This window comes from Andrena cerasifolii, chromosome 10 (genome assembly GCF_050908995.1).
Source record: "Andrena cerasifolii isolate SP2316 chromosome 10, iyAndCera1_principal, whole genome shotgun sequence".
NCBI classification, from domain to species: Eukaryota; Metazoa; Arthropoda; class Insecta; order Hymenoptera; family Andrenidae; genus Andrena; species Andrena cerasifolii.
Window position 1 is genome coordinate 11,586,067 of NC_135127.1, and position 27,291 is coordinate 11,613,357.

The following is a 27,291-nucleotide window of genomic DNA, read 5'->3' on the forward strand; positions in this document are numbered from 1 at the left end:
AGGTTCGATTCGACCTAACACCACCCGACACTGACAATATACTAACCTAATCCGACCGCAGGCGTAAACTGCACTGTGTCAACACAACGCATTGTAGCACTTGACTTTGAAGTGAAATCGTACATTTATTTGGCACGCGTTAGTTTGAAATTGCAGAGTGTTTTGGATAATGGTATTGTTCGTGTCTTCGCAACGAAGAAATGCTCTTGAATTTCTGTGATCCCCGTTTACGACCAGAAATCCAATGCAGTACTGTCAGTACAGAAGGGTACGAAGTCAACAACTTAATAAGTGATTCTGACAAAGGTTTCCTAGCGTATGCTTGCATTAAACCCCCCGTCAACATTGATATTACTTTTCTTTGTAACATACACATCAATCATATCTTGATTTGGCCTTGCGTCGGCTCGCAGAAGTCTTCCGGCTTCCAGTTATACGCCAAAACAAGTAACGACACCAGCGTGCCTTACGGTTTGCTAGCCACTGGATTCTTAGACCACTCGAACGCAGGACTATTATTTTATCCATCGGACGTTAATCATGAAACGATCGCTGTTCCGCCAAACTTCTTGAAAAGATATATAAAACCATCGCTGCGATATTTAGCAACTTATATGAGTAACTTAAGAATATGCATATGTAAGACGGAGAATTCGGTACCTGCGTTAGGTAGAATTGAAGTATGGGGCACTGTATCGCCGCGTTGTGGGAAAGACACAGTGGCTAGTATATATACTCTGTGGTCGAAGCAGCATACTTTTGTGTGCGAGACTACGGCGAAGTCTGAGACCACTAGTCCACCTGTTACTGTTGTAAATAACAGGTTAATATAAAATTATATAGTTATGATACATAGCAGAAATCTAATGCGAACGATTCATTCTACGACTGATTGTTTCAGGGAGGAGAAATTAGAATCGTCTTTACAAGTTCCTGAGTCATTTTTAGATGCTATTACTTGGGAAATTATGACACAGCCTATCTTGTTACCTAGTGGAAAAATAATTGATCAAAGTACGTTACAAAAACACGAGGAATCCGAGGCTCTATGGGGAAGGAGACTAACGGATCCTTTCACGGGTATACCTTTCAGCGAAGATCGTAAACCAGTCATAGCGAGCGCTTTGAAAATGAGGATAGACAAATTTCTGCTGGAAAACAGCAACGCGGAGGAAGTCAAGAAATTGCCAAGAGTTTTAGGTCGCGCGACGCCTTCGAACGTAACGGAGGGGAAGATCTCAGAGATCCCGAAATATTTATTAAAGGAGAATATAAGTAACAGTTCAAATGACGTTAAGTCCAAATTGCATTATTCCACAACAAACGCGCAACAAAGTAAAAAATTCTGTCACAAACTGCCAGCTGCTGTAATCTCTCATAAACAGAGTGCTTCTACTGTAATTAGGCCAACCAAGAGGAGAAAGACTATTGATTCTTCTGTACAAATTCATGAAAACAGTGAAACAGCAGCAAAGAATGATAATTGTACTCAAGTAGGGAACTTAAATATTGATAACACTACGATTGTTGATGTTAGCGCAATCGTGCCTAATTTAAAGCGTTTCGACAGTGTTGGAGAAAAGAACGACGCAGTTCCTAAATTAAATAGTTGTGCTTGTTGCTCCGATGCAGTTTTTTATCAACTTCCATGCAAACATGTGTTATGTAGGAAAGTCTTGATATCTATTGAAAAAAATCAATGCACATCCTGCAATATGTCTTATAAAAATGGCGAAGTGAAGCGCCTTCACGAATAAATTAAATTGTATACACGTGAAGAATAATAACAGCAGAATTCTTTTAGACCACATTACGTCCTTACGTTGTAAATAAAATATAATGTTAATTTTTAATAAATATATAAAATTTTTTACACTTTATTGTGTTGTTATCGTGAACCCGCAGTTCACGCGTACGAAACTTTGAACAAATGATGACGCGATGCGTAACAGTGAAGTTACTATAAATTGTATTTATAAGTCACAGAAATTTCCCGTTTACCAAATATATACTATGTTAACTATGTTACAAATCGTATGCACTTCATTCATAATTATTATAAACTAAAATGCAACATCATACATTTGTAATACTTGAATTTCTTTTTTACGATATATATACATTATATATTGCTTAGTAAATAACAGACACGGAAATGTTTTCAATATACAAATTTCTCTTATAAAAGTTGGAAAAAAGCACTGCTCTTATAAAAATGCTTCTCAGATTGTGCATATTGTCGTTGATTCTGTACGTAGCAACGGACCAGGACATACCGCACGAAATTCATAAATTTAAAAACGATCTATCGTATATTTCGCAGAATGGCATAACAAATGCCGCGCCAGATATATGTACAGATAGATCCTTTCATAACTGGGACGTGTCCCGGGTATCATGCTCCTTAGATAATTCTTTAAAATTCGATGCGTAATACTAATTTATCACTTTTCATTTCTCAAAAATATTAATTATTCACCTTACCTCTGAATATACACGAAAAACATACAGCGCGTTCAATCTTCTCACTACAACACTCTAAATCCGCTACCCTGACTTTGCCGCTTGGCGATATTGAATAACGATAATAAATAATTACGTGAATCAGGGGAAACGTAAAATGTGAGGGTGCGATCAGAATGGGGAGCAGTGTTTTCGAAAATATCAGACTGCCCGTCGCTATTTGTAGAAACGCTGGCTAAACCAGTACTACTAGTTCGAACATATTCAGCTACTCGCGCTCGCATCTCTTGGTCCATCTGTCGGGAGGAAGGTTTTAATAAGGATGTGCATATGTTATCCAAACATATAATAATAAAATATACTGTACCTCATATGGAGCGGGTGATACAGGCCTGTTCGTTTGCGTTGTCTCAGGGGAACAGTACAAGCATATTGTCGAATCCACGTGATGGTCAGCACTTGTCAAGTCTTTCAATAAAAATATCCGCTCTACGTTGTCTTCGGCTGCGTTAACTAGTAACAGTGCATGCCTGGTTAGAACCAATGTTACGGCACGATTACTGCCTTGTTGAATCACGTAGTCCGCGTTGGTAACGTGTAAAATATTCCCATGATTGTTCTCAAGTAAAGGTAACAACCACCAAGCATATCTAATAGACGCATTGTTGCTGCCAGTTGTATATTGGACCACTGGGCGTTGTCGAGGCTGTGGGGCACATTTGTTATCAAGTTACTTTACTTATGTTAACAGCAATTCGTATCTATTAAAACAACTTACCGAGGGCAAAGAATTCCAACCAGCGCCCTGAAGTAATCCCTGTCCTGTTAGTGCAACTAGTTCCGCAGCCCCACTCAAAGGTTTCGTTACTACCCCAACCAACCCAAGTCCAACCCCAGTCACAAGACTCTTAGTTGTTATTTCCCCTGACCAAACTTGCTGCAAGGGGTGATGAGCAATGCCCGCGACAGCAGCTAGATAAACGAAGCATTAAATGTACAACTGTTTTAAGTATGAGTTGAATAAATACCTAGTATCACGTACCAAGAACGCTCATTCCAAGTCCAGTCAAGCCCTGATAAAGTCCTTGCGCCATGCCTTGAGGACGCATCCTCCGAGACTCTTCTTGCCTTTGAAGATGCTCTTCATCCAGCGTCAGACGATCCAAGTTTCGTGCCACGCTGGATGCGAGCTTCGTCACAGAATTTACAGTACCTATGTGAAATGCCTTTCTTTATAAAAATCCTGAGAAACTGCATGTGTTTCAACGCCAGCTTATTTGTATATGCTAATACCTGCTGTGACGTGTCTCATTAAACTGGCAGAACCATGTGTTATTCCAACAATGAATCCCCATGGCCCTTGCAGTAGACCTTGAAATGGTAGAGAAATAAAATCTCTAAGTCCTGAGCCAAGGGCTTGTGCCAAGCTTCCTGGCGAACCTAGTATTTCTAAAGACCCAACTACCCAACCTGAAATAAACACCATTTGGAACGTTCAGGTTTAATGCTCCTAGTATTACAAAATGCAGGTAACGTCGTCTTTATACCTGCTCCAAATATAGCACCGGATAAATAATGCATCGTAAGTGCATTGCCAAGTCTGTACGGTGTTGTTAAAATATTCTTCTTCTCAAATGTTCCAAAGTATAGAGGGGAATGATCCAAAGCCACGTATAAACGCACAGAAGTGTGGACACTTAACAAGATAGACACTGGCTCTATCTTCAAGTTTTGCAGTCTCAATGGGGTGCTCAATATTTTCGCATCGACCATTATGTAATCGGGAATGTATACGCCACTAGTTGAAATTAACGTCGGTGTTTCTTTTACATCATCCAGTGCTAAGAATCTCGGCGGTACCATTGAAGTGGCATAATTTAATAGTTGAGTTATGTACGTATCTTCAACGTAAGCACTGATTGGTGCAATCTTTATGTAGAGTTCTTTCGACGCTGAAAATGTATTATTGAAGAGGAATTGAATGGCACAATAAATGAGAAATGTATAAGAAAACATTAAGCATGTTGTTGTCAACATTAATGTACCTTTTAACTGTCCCTGATTCTCTAGTACATAGTCAATCGCTATTAAAGAATTTTCTCTGATGTGTTCCAGTTTATTCATTAAACAATTGTTTGTATAATATCCCGTTTCCCTTGTAACAAGTGGACTTTGGCTAATCAATACCACCGGGAAGTCGAAACCTCCTTGATCGAACAATTGATTGTCCAGTTGTAGATCGCCTATAAAAGCACGTACATTCATCATTCTGGATCTTGCAGCGACCGTGACTATGACATCAGTCATAGACAGACTAGCAACTTCGATCCTCTGTGCATTTTCATTTATGTCGTGCATGATGATAATGGTAACTCCGCGAAGGCAAATGGTTGCGGAACCTTCTTTGGAAGTACTTTCTTCAGTAATCTTAGCGTCATCGTTTCTGCTGGTGTTTACATCTTCCACGTTTGCCATCAGCTGTCGCAAATTTATTCGCGGAGGATTTACAGCTTCCGTGGATAAAGTATCGTCTTGAGCTGAGAAGAAAGTCGTTACCGACGTCGAGCTATCAGAACTTTGTACATGTATTATCTTGTCATCTTCCAATTGATCGGAGAGCCTATTGTACACCGTTTCTACATCTTTCGTGTCATTTTCTTTGCGCAGAAGTCGACTGCGAATATCTCGCGCAGATACCTCTACCTGCGATATGGGAACGATGCTGATGAATGTGGTGTAACAACGATTCTGCATGATCAACTTGACATCCCCGTAGGATGGTAGTCTCACGTACTGATCTACAGGTACACCTGATATCGCAGACAAGTTTATACCCCTTGACCATCGAAACTCTTTGTTCTTCATTGTCTGATCACTGTAACTGCTCGTCAAAGCAGAGAACAACAGTATATTCGCTATATTTGGTACAGGCGTATCAGGTAATCTATTGCTAATGGATGGAAGGGAGTAATGGCAGGTTGCACTACTTTCGACCTCGCAGATCCATGTGAAGTGAGAGGTGTCTGGTATTATTCCGTCCGCTGTTTCATTGGCTTGGCCCAGTAAAATCTTGAAAGCGCACGTGTTCTCGATCAGTAGTTGAGGATGATGATCCACGTGAATCATTAGGTACATAGTACCTTTATCCTCTTGTGTCGTGATAACTACTGGCATAGTGCTGGATCCATTTGGAATGGCAACACACTTGCGACTCATAACTTGGTCCACTCGAATCGGACAGGACCATTTGTGCCCTAAACTCAAAGATATATACAGTACGAGAGGCTCAACGATGTCTTCCATGTACAACGTGTACCATTGAGTGATAGGTATGCCCTGTTTCTGATCTTCCGATGGCGAAATGTTAAGGCTGTACAGAGTAAGATCGTCGGGCAAGTCGATTCTAGTTGCATCCTCGTGCACCGCCAACGTGGCGATGCAAATTTCTTGGGACGTTAAATTGCTGATAACGTGGCTGCTCGATACGCGAATGAGACGCATATCTTCGTGCATACTCGAATTGATGCTCATGATAGAGACACCCGAGCCGCAATCGACGCATGTTTTAATGTTTCCCTCAACAGGAATGAGTCCCCCGATTCGCGGCATGTAAAAGCTTTGACTCCAGTCAGGTCGCGCCAGCTGGAGAGCTGGGGATGTATAGAAAGTGTCGCCGATACCAACGCACAAGTGGAACGTCCCTTCCAATTTCGGTGGCGTTACAATGCCGTAGTGCGGAATCTGACAGAGTTCCACGTCCTCGGACACGAGGGACACGTGGCATCCCATAGAATTCAGCATGAAGCACCAAGGTTGCAATTCCAGCAACAAGGTACTCGAGACGAGTCCAGCATCCTGATACTTCACTTGCACATGCGTTTGTGGCTGCTCCGCGGATACCCACTCCTCTATCTCGTCCCCTTGGAAGGGCCATTCTGCTTCTTCCCTGTCGCATTCAAGACCCTTTAAAATGCTGTCAATGTCCTCGATGTCGGGCCTCCTGAAAAACTTCCGTTGGTCCACCGAGCTGTAGGATAATGGTACGTATGGATTGGACGTGGAAACTCCAGACTCCAATTGGAACGTTAGCTGATGGAAGTGCTCGAATGTTCCAGGGCAATACAGTTGTTGCCGTTCACCACGACCGTTCACCATCGTACTCAGAGTTATTTTCAACGAAGGTGTATCCATCTGCACCCTAGCTGGTACTGGCAAGTACGATCGGATCATGTAGAGTGGGTTAAGCACAGCCAGCACTTTCGTTCTGTCCTGAATCGTCTCTGCCACTATTCGTACCCAAATGCTTAGAAATTGCCCGCGCTCTTGCAACGGCACTTTGACCAGCCACGGCTGTCCCCATTTCGCATTAGGCTGAAGAGGAATGTCCCCTGTCCACGACAGATTCGGCACGTTGGTGAAACGCAGACGTATTGCCATTTTCTTATTCCCGTCAAGTATCACGGATGGCGGGCGACTTTGGCCAGAGACTGGGTACACATCTTTTAATACAGTTACCTTCGACCCAATATCCGCCTCGTACTTGACTAGTTTCATTTCAAAATTGTCGATCAATTGATTAGAGATTATAAGTTGGCCGGAGAATGCCACGAGCTTCTGTGTAGCGGAGAGCGATGTGACGCTAACGAATGCCGCCGCTTTCGTCACAAAATTGTTAAATTCCACCGCTTGTATTCCATCGGTGCCCACGGAGAATGGTTTGCTCCACAACCAAGTGTTGTCTTCTATCGCTATCCGTATCATTTTGTTACCGATATGCCGCCAGGAATAGAAGGTACACTGCCTGCTCTCCAATAATATATTGTCTCCCGTGCCGCTTTGGCCGAAGAGGATAGGTACGTTGCTGTCATTGGCTATCACGTAGCGCGTGAATAAAATCATATTCTTGTTCTCCTCTTCTAGGAACGCGAACCATAAATGCGTCGATACAGCAAGCGTGTGCGTTATCGTCGGTCCCAGTTTCAACGAGAATGGGCTGCACGTTAAGGATATGTCCGTTTTGTCGGATAACGAAAGCTGGAATCTTGCTTCTAAAGGGTCTAGTATCTCCTGCATGGTTAAATGACTGTAATCTAGTATGTGCACGCTGAATGTACCGCCAATGTCAATGAGCGTCGAGCCATCTATCCACCTATTAAATACAAGGATAGCTTCCTTATGCTCCAAAGTCATAAAGCACTGAGTCTCAGGCACCGTACCCGTCAAGGTATAATTTTTCAACGGTGCCTGCAGCTTTTTGTACATGGCCGTGTTAACGTGATTATACATGGATATGTGAATCGCCCCGATATTCAGCGCGGCTTGTATGTTCGGTATAATCGAAGAATTGAAGTATGAATCGATGCGCAAGCATGCCGCGAGAACGCGGGCTGAGATTATCGTTTTTGAAAGTGGTCGATTGCTACTTGACAGCAGAACCACACGCCATATGCAGGCTACTGCCCGTGCTGGGGATTTCTCAGGTAGTTCTAAACGGTACGAGTCCGTTTCTGATAAATAGAAATCGACGTAACGCTGGTAAGACATGTGACAGTCGCTCCAGTATTCAAGAGCGCAAGGTACTTTCTCGATGTAAGCGCTATCAGAATCCAGTGTCTAGGAAAAGAAATTGTTGTTAATAGAGAGTATTATTCATGGGTAAAAGTCTGTGAGTGAAATATTCGGCTTACCTCAAACGGAACTGGCGATACATGTATTCTCGTCAACGTTCTTGGTTGCGGATATCTCCAAGCCATTGATTGTTGAGGGTACGCAAAGAATACAACCTGAATTAAACAGTGTATCAAGTAAATTTATCAAAAATTATAAACGTAGCTGTACGAGGAAAGAAATATTGCTGAACTTACTTGATACGGAAAAGGTAGTTCGTCAGCATTGCCGTTCACAAATTGAAACGCACCTGCTTTAAGATCGTCTTTGTAATGCTGCTCGGTAGATAGTACAATCTGTTTCTCATTATCTTTGCATTTCGAAGGAGAAGCTTTCATCTCGTTCAACAGCAACTGACAGTCTTCCATGACGTTCTTTATAATTTTTATTTGCTCCGGACCAAAATCAAAATAGAGACTATCGCTATCTGCCTGTATCTGTACTTGGGGAATGGAGTCAGCATTTTGCCAGGGCTCCCACAGCAAACAAACCGTGATGTTGCAACACCATGGATTTAAGAGGACCTTTATATTGCCATTAAGAATCGCTGAGACGATAAACGAATCTATGGACGAGTTAGAATATATTCTGTCTGGTCTAAGAAGAGACGAAATGCTCCCGGACAACGAAGCTAGACTAATTATTATTTCTGCGCTAGAATCAGTCTTTAGAGACAACACAACTTGCTTTGTACTTATACTTAAATCAGGCAAATTGATTTTTCTCGGTTTCGCCACTGACGGTGCCTTTGCATCGTCAAACTGCTCTGTTGGTGATTCGTATTGGTTCATGTAACATGATAATATCTAATAACGAATAAGGATATAATCAATTATAAAGATATATACTTGGCTGTTATTTGTAAACGTAATATATTACCTTATTTTGCATAACATATATTTGACTGAGTCTCGATAAAGAGAAATAGATTTTCGTAGGTCTGCCCATGTCTACAGAGAATTGTGGATTCTTCCCCAAAGTTTTTTCGTATTTCATTGTCACAAACGATGGAGGGATGCCTGTGTCCGGGTGCAAATCACCATTTTTCGTTTCGATCATGAAAACTCTGAAATCTTTTTCTGTTGGTATCGAGACTAATACTTGATTCTCCTTTTCTCCAAGTGCCATAGTCATATCGAAACAAGATACCTAATATAGTACACAGATTTCCATTAAAAAATGTTTTTATAAAAACTGTATTCGCTTTACTTGAAAATTAGCATACTTGTATTTTCTGCGATGGATGCTGCTGTGAAAAGTAAAGGTTTGGTTGATTCACCATAATGTACAGTAGAGGTAGTTTCTGACTTTCACCCTCATCCTCTTCAATTTCATTTATATCCTGTGTGAATTTTATCCTTCGCATTACTGTTTAAACGTAACGAATAGTAAAACGCATGTTTCATTAAATAATTACTCACGACTTGATATTCTGTAGTTACTTTCTGAATATCGTACAGTATGAACGTTATTTTTCCACAATTCACCAAAAATTCAAACGGTAAGAGCACGGAAACTTCTGGGGGTGGCGGTTTACCCTAGGAGAAAGTGTTGCTTTTGATAAAATAAATGGTTTTCTAAATACTTGGACCAATTTAAACCCATCATCGAAACTTACAATAATCGTGGAATTTACGCTAGACGTTTCAAAGTCTACACCGCTATCCTTGGCAAAGTCAATATCTATATCCTCGGAAGTCTGCTTTGTCCAAGTGATTTGCTTAATGCTTCCTAAAGTGGCAGGAAGCTGTTGGGATGTATTAATAGATATATCTTTGTATCTTTCAAAGTTTCCCATGAATAGGTTCCTGAATTCGTTATTTAGGATCGAAATTAATTGAATTTGATCTAAGTTTATTGTCACTTCGATGTCTGTAATGCAATTCACTTCAACAGCACTTCCACATACTGTTATATCTGGTTTAAATATAACAGGCGGGGCAATGATCAAACACAAATCAAACCTACAGTACATATTAGTGTTGTAGATTAGAAATATAGCATAAATAGCTGATTTATAGGGTCATTCAATTATTACATACTTCGATAATAATGGAAGAGTGGAGAATTGTTGCTCCAAACTGCCCCCATGTCCAAGTTTATTCCATTCTAGCGCAGGGTTTTCATTCATAGTATAAAGATATGATTGCGACATTTTCTGCGAGTGAATAATTTAATTAAGGGTCATACTTCAGAAACAATTATGGTCGCACAGCAAATCTTTCGAAGACGAACCTTATTTATACTCATTTGATAATTTTTCCAAGTAGTTGTATGAGCACATATGCCTTTTATGTTAATCTGGTATTGCCGATCTTCCACGGCAGAACCCGGGATACTTAAAATATTCGCCTGAGCTGCGAGTTGGTATATGTCTAATCTTAAAGGCGTTCTGCAAATCGGATTTTCTGCGTGTGGAGTGATACGAATTCCATCTAGCTGCAAATCGAATGAAATTGCAACGGGTGTATCCTTTTCCATTAGAAACATACACAAAAATGTATTACTACCTGAAGCATTACTAGATCGTGTTGCGGTTTCAGTTTTATAATGTTCGAGGCTGGTAACATTAGTCTGAAACCTTTAAAATCTAGATATATCAGTGGTAAAGTTTCGTTGTCGAGACGAGCAATGCTTGATAGACGCGGCGCTACATTTTGATCAGAAGTTTCGGCCGTATCTTTCTCAACGGATTGATAGAAACAAGTAAAAGGCTGTATTAGTTGCATGTATTTGCTAACTACAGTGAGCGGTAGAATAATGTCCACCATTTGCATTTTGACAACGACTTCGGAAATGTAAGTATTAGCAGACAGTGTTGCTTCTGCCATTACATCTTTCTAAAAAATGAAAAGTGAATAGAATACACATAATATATTACCGATCTTGTCGTTAATTTCTAAATACCTTTTGACTCTTGTGTCGTTTATATGTACCCCACCGTGTATGAACGTTTCCCGACTTTGCTCTAGTCAAAGTGAAACTCAGGAACCCAGAATCATCACCCTTCTCTAAATTATCCTCCCTCCCGCAGAGTATCGCGCCCACATATTCTCCGATATCCCACGTTGGCGAGTTTGGTGCTCTGTCAAGAAATGCTTCTTTATATTTCTTACGTTTAAGTTATAAAATCTTTGTACAATTATGTACCTCGTGTAATGAAACACTGTGGCTGTTGTAATTTTGCTTTTCAATTTAAGATAGACAGGCTGCAAGTCTAAAGAAGTAATAATATCTTCTAGTTCCAGAACTAGTTTTAGCGAAGAGGTGCTCTCTTTTTCCGTCACATACAGTTTAACTGCAATTTTCGTTATAGTCCACTGGATCCACGCTGTCAAAACTAATTCTTCTGTTTCTATAGAAAGATTAATATTATGTAGAAAACGGAATTGAAAGTACGTTTATTTATAACGTACCTTGTATACTGTCGTCTTTCGAAGTTGAAACGGTTGAGTTTGTAGTTGTATCTTCGGGGTATAGTAACTGTGTCGGTGTAGATGGAGTTTGTGGTATGATAGGGAGAACTACTTGTGCTTCGGTATTTATCTGAGTACTAGCTACGACACTTTTATTAGCAGTGGTTGTAACTCGCAATACGCTTAAAACACTTGAAATTATTTTGCTCATAAAAACTACCTGAAGCAAAGATATATTACGTAATGATATGCAAATATTTGATGCACGTTTCGTACATGAAATATGAAGTACTTCTACTATAATACCTGCTCTTCAGAGATCGAAATGATAATAGGAGAATTGTCAATGTGAACACAAACGCCCAATGCAGCCAATGTGCTTCCTCCTGATTGAGATGTTATGATTTTAGTTGTAAGGGCAACCGTAGCGTTTAATGATACCTTTTTAATGAAGTTCTTCTGCCTATGTTGGTGTAACATGTAACAATGAAATTCAACAAGGCTCAACGTCCATGGGAAACTTTGTAATTCTGGAATGAATTACAGTAGGAATAACATTATTTTATCTTTTATATAATTGGCATGCTTCTTATTTTATTCCTTACCGTTCGTCCACATTGATTTCGGTAGTTTCACCGGTAATTCTTGAAGATGAGGCGCGAGCAACTCGAAATTTACGTTAGATGAATGAACAAGAAGAGTGGGTAACTTTATTATCAATATTTGTAAATTATCGTCGTTTTTTAATGCTCTATCCTTTGCTTCTTCTATACCTGAATAATTGTATGAAAACAGGTATTACGGATAGTTAGAAGTATATATATTGATTGATTGAACTATCTGCTTACCGTATGCGCCAATACCACTCATCGTGGTTGATGGTATGTAAATAACAATATGTCCAACACACCCACTTAACACAAGTCCACACCACCATGGATATAGTTCTGCTAATCTGGCCAATATTCCCAAATTCTGTAAGTTCTACCATAGATTACTTCTTTATAACTAATAAATATATACCAGAACTATTAACAGAAGAAACTTAAATACACCTTTAAAAGTTAGACAACTCGAAATTCCATAATTATGCGAACATGTACCTGCATTTCACCCTCAGTTTTGGAATCACGTTTCTTTTGAATTCCGTCATTCTGTAAAGTCTTAGACTTCTCTGTCGCAACAACCGATTTCCTTTTTTCCTTGTCCGACGAACTATGCACGCTTTCGTGCAGACTGGGGAACGTTTTCTTTTTCGTGCCAGCGTCAGAGGACGTGCCTTCGAAATGTTGCGTTTCCGGCCGCGTTGTGCACAACGTACCTAAGTTGTAATACGTAACGCGATACTCCAGCCATTTAAAAAGCAATGGATCGAGCGAAGCTCTGATGTCTGCCATTTGAAGTGAGATAAGAGGCGGATGCGTTTGCTTCTCGACATCTTTTGGAAATTGTATCACAGCTGTTAAAAGCGATTTATTTTCTACCTCGCTGGAAAGATATACAAGTTATCGTTAATATAATACTTATGCGTGTAATACTTCGATATATACCCACCCATGGATATTGCTTTCTGGACCAGAGAATATAAAAGTTTGTTGCGACTCGTTCAGAGCGAACATCTTCACTGAACTTACATCGATTCCATTCGAAACTGTAACTAAGGATGACAATTTCCGGCAATTTACATTTTCTAATAATAACTCAAGATATATGGGATCTGAAATATATAATCAAATTAAATTTCTTCAATCGACCAAGTGGCTCTTAATAACAGGATCCATGCTGGCGTGGCACATACTTATTTCTTGACAGGCGTCATTAAATAAAGAGGAGCACACAAGAGGATTCGTTGTATCAGTCGGATTGAAAATCGAAGATAATATAGATACTGCAACCATCATCTTCGCTTTTGTCCCAGTAATTGTAATACTATCCATGTGTACTGAATATGTTTCGTGTATTAAGTCGACGTTTCTCCAATACTGCGGATACAGCAATTTCTTTGCTTTGCATTCAACCGAGTAAGGCATTATTATCGATGTATGGCAATTTTTCATTAAGTAAAGTTGACTTTTGGCTCCGTTTATCTAATTTAATACGATTATTATTACTAAAGGAAACGATCACACGTATAATATCCTTGGCTTCTATGCTACCTGTAGGGTGATAATCTTATGGCACTGATTGAACATTTCTGTAGAAAGATCAGTCTGCTTTGATGCACAAGCTGCGAGTCTGAACGGATACAAAGGCTGCAAGATAGTTACTATTGCTTCGTCACATTCGATACTCATGAACGGGTCGTCTGTAAGAGCAGGTGTTAAAGGCGTCGTCTGTTAAAATAATAAGAATCGGTGAATAAAGCGAATTTTATAAAGTACGTATGTGCATGCTAGTGCGATTATAACATACTCGACTGTCAACAATTTTTCTCTGCCGTGGTAATCCAGTAATGGAGTGATCCGCTAATTGCAGTTGAAGAGACGCTCTCACTATCATCAATTTTGTCTCGACCATAGAGACATTTTCTCGTAGAGCTTCGTATTCTTCCAACGTAACTGGTGGAAGCTCATCCACCAGCGGATCTAATAAAAATTCACAAATAATGATTGCCCGAATACTTTGCGGATATGTTATATAGATACCTGGCTTCGTGACTAGATACGGATTGTAATCATAATTTGCAGCAGCCTGCTTTATTGTTTCGATACGATGAAAAACACCTGAACATAATCTAACAGTTAAATCACCTATGATGTACCTCATTACTCTACGTTCGTGAAAGTTGCTGAAAAATTGTATACATTCAGCCACTTCTGTCTTAAGTTTCTCCTAACAATACTTTAATCTATCCTAAGTACCTGTATTCGAAATTAGCTCCAAGTTCCGTCAATTTCTCAGGTGTGATATCATCTGGTAACTCCACGCAATGAACATAGTCCATAGCAAATGCAGGGCAGCGTTCTATTAGCCGTTCCTCTAAAAATATTTTCTGTTAATTCACTTACAAATATATTTTACACACGTAAAAATGAAATTTGGTACCTGAAACTGTATTTAGATAATAATAGATTCCTTGCTTGTAATCTCTCTTTTTCCCTTTGTTTTCCACCGAGTCATTGTCAAACAATGAATCTTTTAAATAATCAGTATTTAACTTTCCAGCTACTAAATATAAGGGTGGCTGGAAGGGATAGCTTATTAACTTAGAATTTACTTTGAAGTAAAATTGTAGAAATGTATCGTAGGATATTACCTGTGCTCCGTCCACCACTTCAAGATGTCCACAGCTACAAGTCCCCCTTGGATATATACGTATACAACCCATTCCGATTTGAAAACTAGTCATCGCAATTCCTTGAAGTAATGTATCTACCACTACGCCGTTTAATCGCAGTGTCAAGAACGATTTATATCTGAGCTTACGAGATTTATAAAATAATTGCTCCTTAACATTTTCAACCGTCTGAAAGTTAATTTCTCGATATTATAGGTTTGTCAATGGCAAATTTAAATGATAAATACTGCTTCTTCAGGGGTTACATCTACCTAGAGGTCCGGAAAAAGCATACAAGTTTAGGAATTTTTTGGGGGAAAAGTATAAGTGAAAATCATACATAATGTTTTTCTAGTAAAAGATACATCTTTTAACTATATTATTCTAAATTTTCATGAGATATTATTGTTACCTAAAGGAGATATCGGCTTGGATGTGAGTCGTGTTTTTTTTAAGCATTAGCTGGTGGACATTGCCTAGGTCAAACGATGCATCTGAAAGCAAAAATTCAAATAGATTTTAAAGATAAATAACTTACAGAAGTACTTGACGTTCTCCGATTTTTGATATTGTATTTTGGTAAAAAAGGGCGACCGTTTGAAGTTGAAATATCGAATTTCGTGGAAAAAATTTTTCTTTCTTGAAAAATTGAAAGCAAAATTTAAAAATATGAGAACATCAGGTACTTCTGAAAGTTATTTATTTTTAAAATCTATTTGAATTTTTGCTTTCAGATGCATCGTTTAGCCTAGGAAATGTCCACCAGCTAAAGCTTAAAAAAAAATCACGACTCACATCCAAGCCGATATCTCTTTTAGGTAACAATAATATCTCATGAAAATTTAGAATAATATAGTTAAAAGATGTATCTTTTAGTAGAAAAACATTGTGTATGATTTTCGCTTAAACTTTTCCCCAAAAAAATTCCTGAACTTGTATGCTTTTCCGGGCCTCTAGGTGGATGTAACCCCTTAAGTATATACCTTGAAAGTTAAGGTGGTATCTTGTACGTATACGCCTAAATGAATAGTGTGTCCAGAATAAGCCATTTGTTGTTCGGTAGACCAATCATTATCCCAATCGATGGGCAACAGAGATGATACCATGTTCCAAGCCCATCCACCCCATCCTGTACTCTCCGTACCAGTGCCAGTTACATGATCGATCATATCATCTGTAATATTGTTAAACAGTAATAAATATGCCTATAACAATGTAGGAATATGTTTTATGAATTAGTATAAGACCTTGTATACTGTCTTCCCTCTCTTCTATAGATATTAAGGATTTTTCTCTGCTAGATGCAAACTGTTTCGTTTGCAACGCCATTATCAACGCAGCTAGTCTAAGCAACATCGGTACTTGCTGCTCTGTTATGCTGAATTCCATTTTTTGGCAATGAAGATCTAAACGTGTAATGGAAGCTTTCCTTGCAGTGTTACTATGATAGTTTATGATTAAGCGTATTATAACGGAACATCGGTACAGAACAGGATCCTAGGGTGTGGAAAGATATATTTGTATGCTTTGTTCTGAAAAATTGATATTCTAACGTGGTAGAAGGTGACTACCTGATAGATTTCTATTTTCCCAGAAGCATCCATTTTGTCTAAACATAATGTTAGGTCTTGAATGGTAATAACTTTCCTAAGCATAACTTCGTATGCGTTGACATCTGGAAATGTATATTACTTTAATACGTGCCACTTTATTAGCGATTCATTTATTGTCGTTCGTGCGATTAGATATATGTACCGGTAAATGCTGGCTCCCATTTGTTATCAACAGTTTGCATGCTTAAAAATCTGACATTGACACTGAGGACAATGTCTTCTTCCACATATTTTAGAATTAAATTATTACAATTGATTGTTATATTATTTACAACTTTTGTTACTATACTCTTTATGTACCCAGGTGGTGCCTCTTCCCTGCGAATAAAACGATATATAAATAGTTAATTCTATATGCCAGGGGTGTCGAACTAGCGGCTCGCAAGCCGCAGTGGCTCCTTCTCCTCTTCGCCTGCTCCGTAAAGCCGTAGGAGAATGGCCCCCTCCACACCTACTTCAATCTGATGAACTTCTCCTCCGGAGGCCCGACTCGTGCGGCTCTCGGAGTCGGGAAGTTCGGCACCCCTGCTATATGCTATTATCCAACAGCAAACAATAAGATTTTACTTACTGCGGTAGCTCCAGCCTCCTCTGCAGTGCAGTAGTACTGGCTTCCACTTTATTATCATCTTTCAATTTTAAAATGCATTCTGCAGAGAAAGATTAAAGTTTTGTTTCCTGATGCTTAATACTAAGTTAAATGTATAAATACAATCCTCAATGCCTATGGTGTTAATCGTAATACCTACCTATGGTGTTAATCGTAATAACAATTGGCTCCGAAGTAATTTTCACCCATGGAACATGAATGAGCAACTCGTGTATGTGGCCGCTAACAAAGACGAATGGAAGATTAAGCTGCTCCTCCAACACTTCTAATCTTAAGTCAAGATTCTGAAATGATGCATCACCGCCCCACAAAGACACCTGAAACGTAGAATAGAACATAAGAACATAAGAAGAAATTCACTATTGTGTATACTATTCACATAATTACGTGAATCTTAAAAGATTATCATACCTGTGACTGTTCCGGTTTGAAATTTTTCACATACTTCTCAACGTAACTAAGTATCACCGGTGTTATATACGATTCCAATTTGAACATTGTGACTGACAATTCAATGCATTCCACATACTCCCACAAGTCGAATGAATTTGTGCAAATATAAAATACTCCCTTTAATAGTTCCTTCGTCGAGCTCTTAATTTATTAAGCACGTCTTAAGAATGTATTGTTTCGAGAAATAGAAAGCATAATGGTAAGAAAAAAGTTTATCTGAAAATGAAATTATTTAGATACCAAGAGAAGTAAAATTTGCGTAAGCAGAGAAATCTAATACATACGAGTTTACTTTAAATATAGGGAATACTAGAGGAAATATATTAAATGTGTATATGCTTGTAAGGAAAGTGAAGTAGGGTGAACAGAATCAGTAGGCATTTCAGAAACTATTTTTATTTCCTTTTCATTTCTATGCTGAATTAACATAACTCGCTGTCTTTCACAGCTATATTAATACGCTATTATACAATGAAATAGAATATTTGTGAAATACATATTAACCTTAAACTGGGCATCGGCCGTCGACCATGCATCCAAATCAGCTATAAAAATTTGTTTCATAAATACGCATCTTGCATGTCTTTTTAACGAGCCATTAGATCAAAGGAAAAGATCGATGTCACTTTGAACAATTTAAAATTGGTCGTTTCTCAGCTGTAACTTCCTGTATCGCAAATATAGTTTTATTTATCCTGACCGCCTTAACCTTTGCAATTTGATATGCACTGCAGCTGCATGTGCAAAGTCAGTGAAATGCGCAGGCGTATCATTAGGGTTATAAATATTTGAATTAAGCTCAGAATTTCATATACATATTTTTTTTATTTTGTAATTGTTATTATCTTCTATTTTTGTGGTTTATTTGATTTCATGTACTTGGCGTAATTTTTTTACTTTATTGAAGTCTTTTATGGGGATAAATGTTTGACTGCCGTGTGTATAAATACACGTATCCAGAAAATGCATATCTCAGATATTGAACGCAATAAATATATGTTTATTTAGGGCGAATTCCACTTACGCCCAAATCGCCCGCAACGCCCGTGCATGAATACCGGCATTCCTCGGTTACTTCTGTCTGTGAAACGTATTTTTATATGTGCAACTTTTTATATTCCCCGTCTATGCAAATAGTATTCTTATCTCCGTTCTAAAACGTACAATTTTTATTTAAATACGAGTTGCAGAACATTTGCACGGTTATACTTTTTTCTGTAAGTTCTCGAAGGGTAACGGAAAATTGGCGGTAAAATGCAGATATTCTGCATTTCGATACAAGTTGCTAGTACATGTTGTGTAATTATAAATCGCTGCACTGTTATAAAGAATCATTTAAAAACAGGTGGCATTTTGAATATTACCTTGGACTGTCAGGATAGGTAACGGAATATTCCCACAGAATGTTAGGACACGTATAACATAAGATATACTCATATTAATAAATGAATGCCTGGCGTGGAGTGTAATTGCAACGAATATGAAACAATTCTCAAATATTCTGCAGGAACTTTATGAATTTACTAATCCTAATCAAAGCACTGATATGGATAACTGAATCCAACATTTCTCTCGTCAAAATTTATAGCGAATTCGGTACCTCGCACTGACTCTGCACTGGTGTCAGAAAATGACTTGGATTGGTTGTTTCTGATAGAAACGAAGATAGCTCTATAAGAATCAACCAATCCAAGTCATTTTTTGGCACCAGTGCAGAGTCAATGCGGGTTACCGAATTCACTATTAGTCAAAAATATTTTAGAAATGCCATTCTCGGTTGGTGGCGTGTGCGTCGCATCTTTATGGCGCGTTTTCAATACATTCCTACCAGTTTCCCATTTAATTAAATAAAACTTCAAATTATATCCTATAATCTTATTTATTCGACAATAATACTCAGAATTACAATTCTCAATGAATATATATAATTATCTATCACACGTTTAAATCCAAAGATCTTGACGTCGTTCAATTTAAAATTGGCGCGTAAATGGAATCTTCGACAATGCTTTTTACATGGAAAGCCGCCAATATGGGGTTCTATGACTCTTACAGTTCCCACTCTGTGTTTTCCGCGAAACATATTACACTTGCCTGATAGCCTGTAGTAGCTACGACATGGTTACTGTGGATTGTTGCATTATGTAGATACGAGCCAAAGAACGACTTGAAATAGCTGGAATTACTTTGTGTTCGCGCGAGAGGTATCACAGAAAAATGACTCGCACAGTGTCATCGAATTTCTAGGGATTAATGAAACTGAAAAAGCGGAAGAGTCTGTGCGCGCAGTGCGTGAATATGCCCGCCAAGGTCTCAAAGAAGGTCGTGGGCATGATCGTACGAAGCCGAAAATTCATTATTAAGGATGGGGTCATTACGGTACTGAACAATTCAGTTTAATATCTATTAGATCTTTAAGTCACATATTGATACTTTCTCTATGCATATGTTCCCTCTGATTATCGCGTCGAAAGTAAGTACAAGTTCTCGCTCGAAGCATGACGTGCCTAACGATAATGCCCTGTGTTTATCTTCTGTTAAGTAGCGCATAAACTAGATAATAACACGTAATAACTTGTACCGAATACGTACGGGAATTGTAAAACTTGTGTGAGTTTTAGCGTGATTACATTGTAATTAAATAGCATTGACACATGGCTGAATCTTTGTTCATTTTCATGTATGTCTGTTGGCAAGATTTATTCCCACATAGATGAGTGTCGTAAAATACAATTCACATGTTTTCTGTAGAGGATTTAAAGTTTCCGAGAATACAATGTTCAACTTGGTGCGCCTTTGTTTCTAGCATATACTATTCAGGGTTCCCCAGCGAAAAGTATGGAATAATGATTGTAATAGTGGCGATGGAATAATGATTTTATTAACATTCAAATATAATGGGCGTTCAATGACTCTAACTTCTATCTATTGCTGTTCTTATGATTAAGTACGTGCCACCTGCAACCAGCTTCTTTGTATCATTTTTATCATTTCAGATAGCTTAAGATAACTTTACGTATCTAATCAATCTTCCGCCAAATGTATCAGATAATCGTATTTCGGGTAACAGTTACAAAAGTTATCCCACAGACACAACGGGCAATGATATGTCTTAGATCGTATCGCTTCTCTTATACTTTCACTTTCACAATTTGTAGCTACATTTTCATCTTTACCGTCACAGTTTTTCAATACAATTTATCAAACAAAAACCAAACAGTCTTTCCGAAGAGAAAAACCACATCGCTGAATGCAATGTGGTAACCTTCGAGCAGATGGTTAACCTTCAACTTGGTTGAAAGTAAAATGCAATTAAGGAGCGTGAAAAGTATTTCGATTATTAGTACAAAAGCATTATCAAAATTACCAGAAGGCATATGAGGTTGAAAACATGAAAGTTGTCATTAATCATTATGATTACAATTTATCTATGGAAACGTGAATCATATCTGCCTGGAAATAAACTTCACCTCGAACCATGGTAATATTTTTTCTTATCAGAATGATGTTAAATTACTTGTTTCCCTTTTTTATTAGAGTAATATTATGTATATATAATATATATATATGTAGGCATACACACACACATACACGCGCGCAATACATTAACATATACGCACATAAGTATCCTTCGAGCAATACCGTTCTCGCGCATATTGATCAGCTGCCAACAATATGCGCTTGATAAGTAGCGAAATATTGGAATATTAAAGAAATTAGAGAGACTACATTAATGTAAAAGTCTTCGTAGTGGAAGAGTCCTTTGTTCGAGCATATTGTCATAGATATGCGACGAGCAACACATCGCATCTCCTCGCTAGGTTTTTAGGTTAGATTCTATCGGAACTCGTGAAAGAGCTATAGCGTATTTAGCGGAAAGGGGGGGGGATTTCGTTGGTAGAGTTGCAATGCAGTGGTTCGGATTTTCGTCTAAAAATTGCAGTAGTTTGATTGCAAAGGGCCGAAGCGTGCGTTGCGAGAACGAGAGGACTGTTGATCGAATATGTGGACTCGATAGCCTTGACGGAGGAGTGCTGACAATAAGCTATGATATCAGGAAACATTAAATTCGAGAAGGAATACCTCCACCCGATGTATCAGTTTATATTCGCTACCGATCGCACCATTATTTTACCACGCATTTAGTACAACGTTTTATTGTACGAATTTCACAGAGACCTCGATTATCAAAGGCAATCTCGTGTTATGAAAGTCGCGCGAGGTCGTGGCGTACGATATCTTCCTGAATACACTCGGGACCCCCTCGTCGAACATTTAACAACCAACGAGCGGAATGCTTGACAGAATGGCGATAGGTTTATTTAACAAAGAGGGATGGCCAAGACAGAGATGCTCGAATGGCACTACTCAAAAGAAACAATAATACCAGAGCTTTTGTAAACCGTAACCTTGGTAATAATGTAGTGCTCTTTAAACAAGTTGCCCTTGAAAGTATGTGATAAGAACCCGCGAGAGTTCTAAAAGTCTGTATACGTAACAGAAAATGTATATTTTCAAGATGATTGTGTCTGGAGGTTTTGTTCAATGATAATGATTTCCATACGAAGCACTGTGGATTTATGAGGTCTTTTGACTTCGCATCGTCGAGAGATGTGAAAAGTGGAAAAGGGAAGCGGCTATGTTTCGTTCTAACCAGAAAATTCCGAATGAGATCGAGAATGATCGTGACCAGGGAGATGTATAGAATTGTTTGAGAGATGATTTTCGAACTATGAGATCGAACAATGACATCGGCCCTTATTTAATTATCGAATTGATGGGCATTCGCCGTCGACGCACAATACTTTTCACGTTAACGATTTTTATTCTGCATTCTCCATGTACCTGTTTAACTTCTGTTGGTAGCGCAACTTAGTGATAACAGATTAGCATAATGGGAACGAGGAAGAAGCTCGTTGCAGTTACTAACTCAATTATTTTCTACATGCATAGCTAAGAGAATAACACAACCTATGCCTGTAAGGACATGTAAAGAAGCAGATTATAAAGATTAAATGTATCGCGAGAGTATGTGCTAAACGAAAGAGGCGCAAATATAATGAAATAGAGCTTTAAAATTTGGAATTAACGCATAAATATAATTAAGGAAGCACAATAATAATAAGTACTCTTGGTAATTATACAGAATAGGTGTTTCCTCACCGATTTCAATGATTTTTGGATATGTTGTAAAACTCAACATTCTGAACAACTTTTTCCTGTACATGTTACCGCCGCGCGACCTTCGTTTTCGAGATATTTGCGAAAAACTTCTGTTGATTTATTCCGACGCAACGCATTTCACTTTCCATCTTATCCCGGGTATTACTATTGGTTGGGGATAGATGAATGCGGGGAGCGCGCGCCCGCCCGCGGGCGCGTAAAGCATGGTGGCGAACCGATATGAATTTGGAGATTTGATCCAGAAACTTGCGGATGCCCGTCAACACCCGGACTCTGCTTGGCAGTGCCGACGCCACCAGATATTAGGATGACTCTGGTTCTAAAACATAATTTTTTTGCTAGAAAGTGGGTGCCTTCGAAAGCACCTGTTGGGTGTGTGGGAACTTCTGTCAACACCCCCGACTCACATCGGTTCGCCAGCATGTTTTACGCGCCCGCGAGCGGGCGCGCGCCCCCCGCGCTGATCTAGCCCCAACCAATACTAATACCCGGGATAAGTTGGAAAGTGAAATGCGTTGCGTCGGAATAAGTCGAAAGAAGTTTTTCGCAAATTCGTATCTCGGAAACGAAGGCCAGCTTCATCATTTGTTTTGTCCCATGCTGGCGTATACTCTGCCACGGACGCGTACTGTAGCTACGTATACGGCAGAATACATTATAGTAATAACAGCAGTTTTTCGCGAATATCTCGGAAACAAAGGTCGAGCGGCGGTAACATGTATAGGAAAAAGTTGTTCAGAATCATGTCCCCGACAACATATTTCAAGCTCGTCAAACTCGATGAGGAAACTTCTGTTCTGCATAATTACCATACTCTTTAACAAAGACTAGGTTGAACATTTGAGAATGCGAGATCGATATGGTGCTAAGTAAAGATTATTCGTTACAGTATTATATGGATCTGAACAACTGATAAATGATAAATTGATAGGATTGTAAATATGGAAAGCAATATATATAGTAGCAATTCTTAGGGGTCATGCCCCCCGGGGCGAAAGGCGGAGCAGAGGGCCTGGGCCCCTCCTGTTCCGAAATTCACAACAGCCAAGAACATGCTATTGCTAAACTCACACCTCTTCTTACATTTACTCAGCAATGCTACAAGCATCTTAAGGTCAGCTGCCACGATTCGCCAAACGCTTATAGTTTTGATAAATTCGAAGAGAATATTGTATTAAATCATCTTCGTACTATTCCATAATCACCGGGCACAGTGAATAGATATCACAGCTGCTTACGAATTGTGTATTCATCGATAATTCCAAAGGGGGGGGTCGATTTGTGCGATCTAGCATTCCTGATCTTCTTTTTTTTTTCAGAGTTCCGGTATCGGAGAGGCAAGTGTGCACCATGCTCTGGTTGTAATATTTTTGGAATTTTTTGCATGGGGTTTATTAACCATGCCTGTTATCTCTGTATTGAATATCACATTTCCAAATCATACGTTCCTGATGAATGGCTTGATAATGGGCATTAAAGGAATCCTGTCGTTTCTTTCTGCACCATTGATCGGTGCTTTATCCGACGTGTGGGGACGAAAATTCTTTCTACTCATCACGGTAGCCTTCACGTGCGCGCCGATTCCTCTAATGAGCATTAACACATGGTGGTTCTTTGCTATGATCTCCATCAGTGGTGTCTTTGCTTGCACATTTTCAGTGGTGTTTGCATATGTCGCTGATGTTACAGAGGAACATCAAAGATCACCAGCATACGGTATGGTGAGTACAGCACCAGAGTTCCTTGAAAAACTTCACTGTGCAAGAATTACACGTTTCACGAATATACATTTCATTAGGTATCGGCAACTTTTGCTGCGAGTATGGTAATAAGTCCTGCATTGGGAGATCGTATCATGAAAGTGTATGGAGAAAACCTTGTAGTTGCATTAGCGACTGCCATCGCAGTGCTGGATGTGTTTTTTATATTAGTGGCTGTACCTGAAAGTTTGCCTGAAAAAGCTCGGCCACCGGCACCTATATCTTGGGAGCAGGCAGATCCTTTTGCTTATCTTGGAAAGGTAATTCGTTACGGCATATATAAAGGAAATGTACTTGAAATCAATCCAAATTAGCGAGTTCGTGTTTAAAAATAGACACACCTTGACCGTTACAAGCTCTCGAGTTCTATTTTAAATGAAACGCGTAAACTAGAGTCCATGCGGAACACATATTTTTGTACGATCGAGGAATATTCAGAATAAGTAACTATTAATTATAACATTCTAGGTTGGCAAAGATCACACAATCTTAATATTGTGTATTACTGTGTTCCTGAGCTATCTTCCTGAAGCGGGGCAGTATAGTTGTATATTTGTCTATTTGACTAAAGTTATGGGATTCAGCGCTTTGATGGTAGCAATCTTTATTGCTGTGGTGGGACTCCTAAGCGTCGGGGCTCAAAGTATCCTGGGTCCTTTGATAAGGATACTCGGCAGTAAACATACTATAATGTTAGGCCTCTTGTTCGAGATGCTGCAACTCATGTGGTTTGGCTTTGGTTCGCAAACATGGTAATATTCCATTTTCCTATTCGTACAGTAACGTTTCCATTTTATATGAAGCACAGACCGTTTGAATTCTATTTTATATTTATGTGATTCGAAGGATGTTGTGGGTAGCCGGGGTGCTCGCTTCTGTGTCAAGTATTACATATCCTGCGATCTCCGCCTTCATATCCATGCATTCTGATGCCGATAAGCAGGGTTTGGTACAAGGCATGGTAACTGGAATGCGTGGTTTATGCAACGGCCTCGGGCCCGCGATGTTCGGAGTAATCTTTTATCTATTTCGCGTTGATCTCAACGATAATACTCCCCTACCTATGAAGCCATCCCCTTTAGACGAGAATAACAACACAGGAACTGCCACGCAACATCTTGATACTACATCACAGGTAGTAACCCAGGTAGGTGTTCAGTTTCGATAAACATTCCTCCTATGAGAACAACGTTCACGCGAATCGGGGCACTTGACGTGAACGCCGCAAAAAAAAACTTGATTTTCAGCTTGTACCAGGACCACCATTTGTGTTTGGCGCATTACTCGCGATATGTGCATTACTGGTGGCTGCATTTATACCCGAATCGAACACAATGCCAACAGGATCGTTGCATCATCCATCCACCTCCCGGAGGCCCTCCGGTAAATACGCATATCAGAAATGTACGTTAAAGGTTGTCAGTTACTTTAAAAGTCAGATGTATTTTTGGTGGTGGGTTTGAAATTCGATTTGGCTCGTCTGAGTAAGAAACTGGCATTGAATGGAAATGTTACGAAGCCCAAAGATCATTCTCCATATAATTTACGAATATTGGAATTATAATTCTTAATCATTGGTATAATTAAAATACATCTATGTCTCGTATAACATAATGTGTTTTTTTTTTTTTAAACTTGCCATGAATTACACGTGTGTGTATATATATTAATATATGCATTAACAATTAAACTGTCTTTGCTATTTAAGGTTTGTCCTTGGACGTGCACTACGAGCCAGACAAATTAGGGAGCGGAAAAGGGAAAATGGGCCCGCTGTCACCTCTAGTCGACAATTGCAACTCTGCTGCTCTATAGCTACTGTCAAAATTCAGACACGGCACGGAGAAGAAGAGAGATACGTGTCTCCTTGCCCAGTGATGAAACTCTACGTTTAGAGAAACGATCGTCTAACGGTTACTATCCAGTATACCCACTTCACAAGGACTTTAAGGGAGCTGTCTATAATGTATTATACTGTCTTTAAGTCGATAACTAAGTTTGAGTCTAGGATTATCGATCCACTTATTGTTTAGCTTACGAAACGATTTTTACGAGCAGTGCTTGTTTTATGACGTGTAGGTTGAGCTGAAGCAATTCAGTTCAACCTGTTTAGGTGTTTGTTACATAAAGGAAATTGAACACACTTCTTCTTTTTTGTTTGGTTTTTTTTTTTAAAAAAGAAGGTCGTAATATCAACTCGTACCAAGCCAAGCACTGGATACCTTGATCCATTTATCAGTGACTCCTATTTTACGTAGCCTGCCGATAGCATAAAACGGTAAAACAGATGAAAGTTGTAAACCAGTATTTTTACTAGACGTATAACAAAGAACTACTGAACTTTGTATGTCGCATCCTTTTGTCATACGCGTCACTCATCGCTGACAGTCTCCTTCTTTTTTTTTTTAAATGTAATCGAGAGCACCTGTTAGTTTGATCACGCATATCATGGAACTTGAATCTTAGGATGTATTTCTCATTACTTTTATGAATCATATCTGAGAGAAGAGAAAACGTTATCTTATTTATTTGCGCATATACTTTGTCTCATTTTTTTTCATGCATTCCTTTGTTTTAAGCATACCTTTTAAATTAGAAACGAAAGCAGAGTGCAGTAGTTGAGAAAGAGTGAACAGACATTGTAAATGAAACTCTACGTAGATAAAATAGAGAATAAGTTTCCAATTGCGTATAATACCTACTAGCGAGAGTTAGCTGATGTTTGTAAAGTACGTTAAACTGTTTTCTTTGCATAAAATATTTATTTTACTAATTAGACGTCAGCAAAAATGAATGCAATGGCCTTAATCGGAAAGAAAAACGATTTATATAACATTATACTTTGCCG

The 27,291-nt window shown here is 39.0% G+C and overlaps 3 protein-coding genes across 8 annotated transcripts; 2 read left to right on the forward strand and 1 right to left on the reverse strand.

Annotated features, from left to right (window-relative positions):
- Nucleotides 1-49: 49 nt before the first annotated feature.
- LOC143374322 (RING finger protein 37) lies at nucleotides 50-1,878 on the forward strand. Its single transcript, XM_076822370.1, has 2 exons — nucleotides 50-823; nucleotides 902-1,878. The coding sequence occupies exons 1-2, from the start codon at nucleotides 201-203 to the stop codon at nucleotides 1,755-1,757; spliced, it is 1,479 nt and encodes a 492-aa protein (XP_076678485.1). The 5' UTR covers nucleotides 50-200; the 3' UTR covers nucleotides 1,758-1,878.
- Vps13b (vacuolar protein sorting 13B) lies at nucleotides 1,796-18,314 on the reverse strand. Of its 3 annotated transcripts, none has more exons than XM_076822366.1 (39): nucleotides 18,004-18,314; nucleotides 17,458-17,715; nucleotides 17,186-17,363; nucleotides 17,008-17,086; nucleotides 16,579-16,754; nucleotides 16,395-16,498; nucleotides 16,071-16,320; nucleotides 15,807-15,997; nucleotides 14,803-15,012; nucleotides 14,592-14,730; nucleotides 14,408-14,525; nucleotides 14,192-14,334; nucleotides 13,959-14,131; nucleotides 13,703-13,879; nucleotides 13,345-13,633; nucleotides 13,101-13,263; nucleotides 12,650-13,034; nucleotides 12,395-12,521; nucleotides 12,152-12,319; nucleotides 11,853-12,076; nucleotides 11,547-11,766; nucleotides 11,281-11,485; nucleotides 11,038-11,215; nucleotides 10,641-10,970; nucleotides 10,366-10,569; nucleotides 10,173-10,288; nucleotides 9,749-10,094; nucleotides 9,552-9,668; nucleotides 9,356-9,472; nucleotides 9,010-9,279; nucleotides 8,328-8,936; nucleotides 8,151-8,246; nucleotides 4,509-8,076; nucleotides 4,011-4,415; nucleotides 3,757-3,933; nucleotides 3,506-3,676; nucleotides 3,242-3,435; nucleotides 2,831-3,169; nucleotides 1,796-2,759 (listed from the first exon to the last, which is right to left on the reverse strand). In XM_076822366.1, exons 2-39 carry the CDS (start codon nucleotides 17,542-17,544, stop codon nucleotides 2,529-2,531), a joined length of 11,274 nt encoding a protein of 3,757 aa, XP_076678481.1. In that variant the 5' UTR covers nucleotides 17,545-17,715; nucleotides 18,004-18,314; the 3' UTR covers nucleotides 1,796-2,528. The 3 variants fall into 3 exon arrangements, with proteins under 3 accessions (XP_076678481.1, XP_076678482.1, XP_076678480.1); XM_076822367.1 differs by having other exon boundaries at nucleotides 11,281-11,470; nucleotides 12,395-12,530; XM_076822365.1 differs by having other exon boundaries at nucleotides 12,395-12,530.
- A 1,257-nt stretch (nucleotides 18,315-19,571) lies between these two features.
- On the forward strand, nucleotides 19,572-26,586 carry LOC143373991 (hippocampus abundant transcript 1 protein). Of its 4 annotated transcripts, XM_076821757.1 has the most exons (8): nucleotides 19,572-19,878; nucleotides 23,573-23,797; nucleotides 24,003-24,404; nucleotides 24,482-24,703; nucleotides 24,912-25,195; nucleotides 25,290-25,590; nucleotides 25,691-25,847; nucleotides 26,152-26,586. In XM_076821757.1, the coding sequence occupies exons 2-8, from the start codon at nucleotides 23,663-23,665 to the stop codon at nucleotides 26,256-26,258; spliced, it is 1,608 nt and encodes a 535-aa protein (XP_076677872.1). In that variant the 5' UTR covers nucleotides 19,572-19,878; nucleotides 23,573-23,662; the 3' UTR covers nucleotides 26,259-26,586. The 4 variants fall into 4 exon arrangements, with proteins under 4 accessions (XP_076677872.1, XP_076677873.1, XP_076677875.1 ...); XM_076821758.1 differs by lacking the exon at nucleotides 23,573-23,797 and having other exon boundaries at nucleotides 19,574-19,878; XM_076821760.1 differs by lacking the exons at nucleotides 19,572-19,878; nucleotides 23,573-23,797 and adding an exon at nucleotides 20,085-20,980.
- Nucleotides 26,587-27,291: the final 705 nt, after the last annotated feature.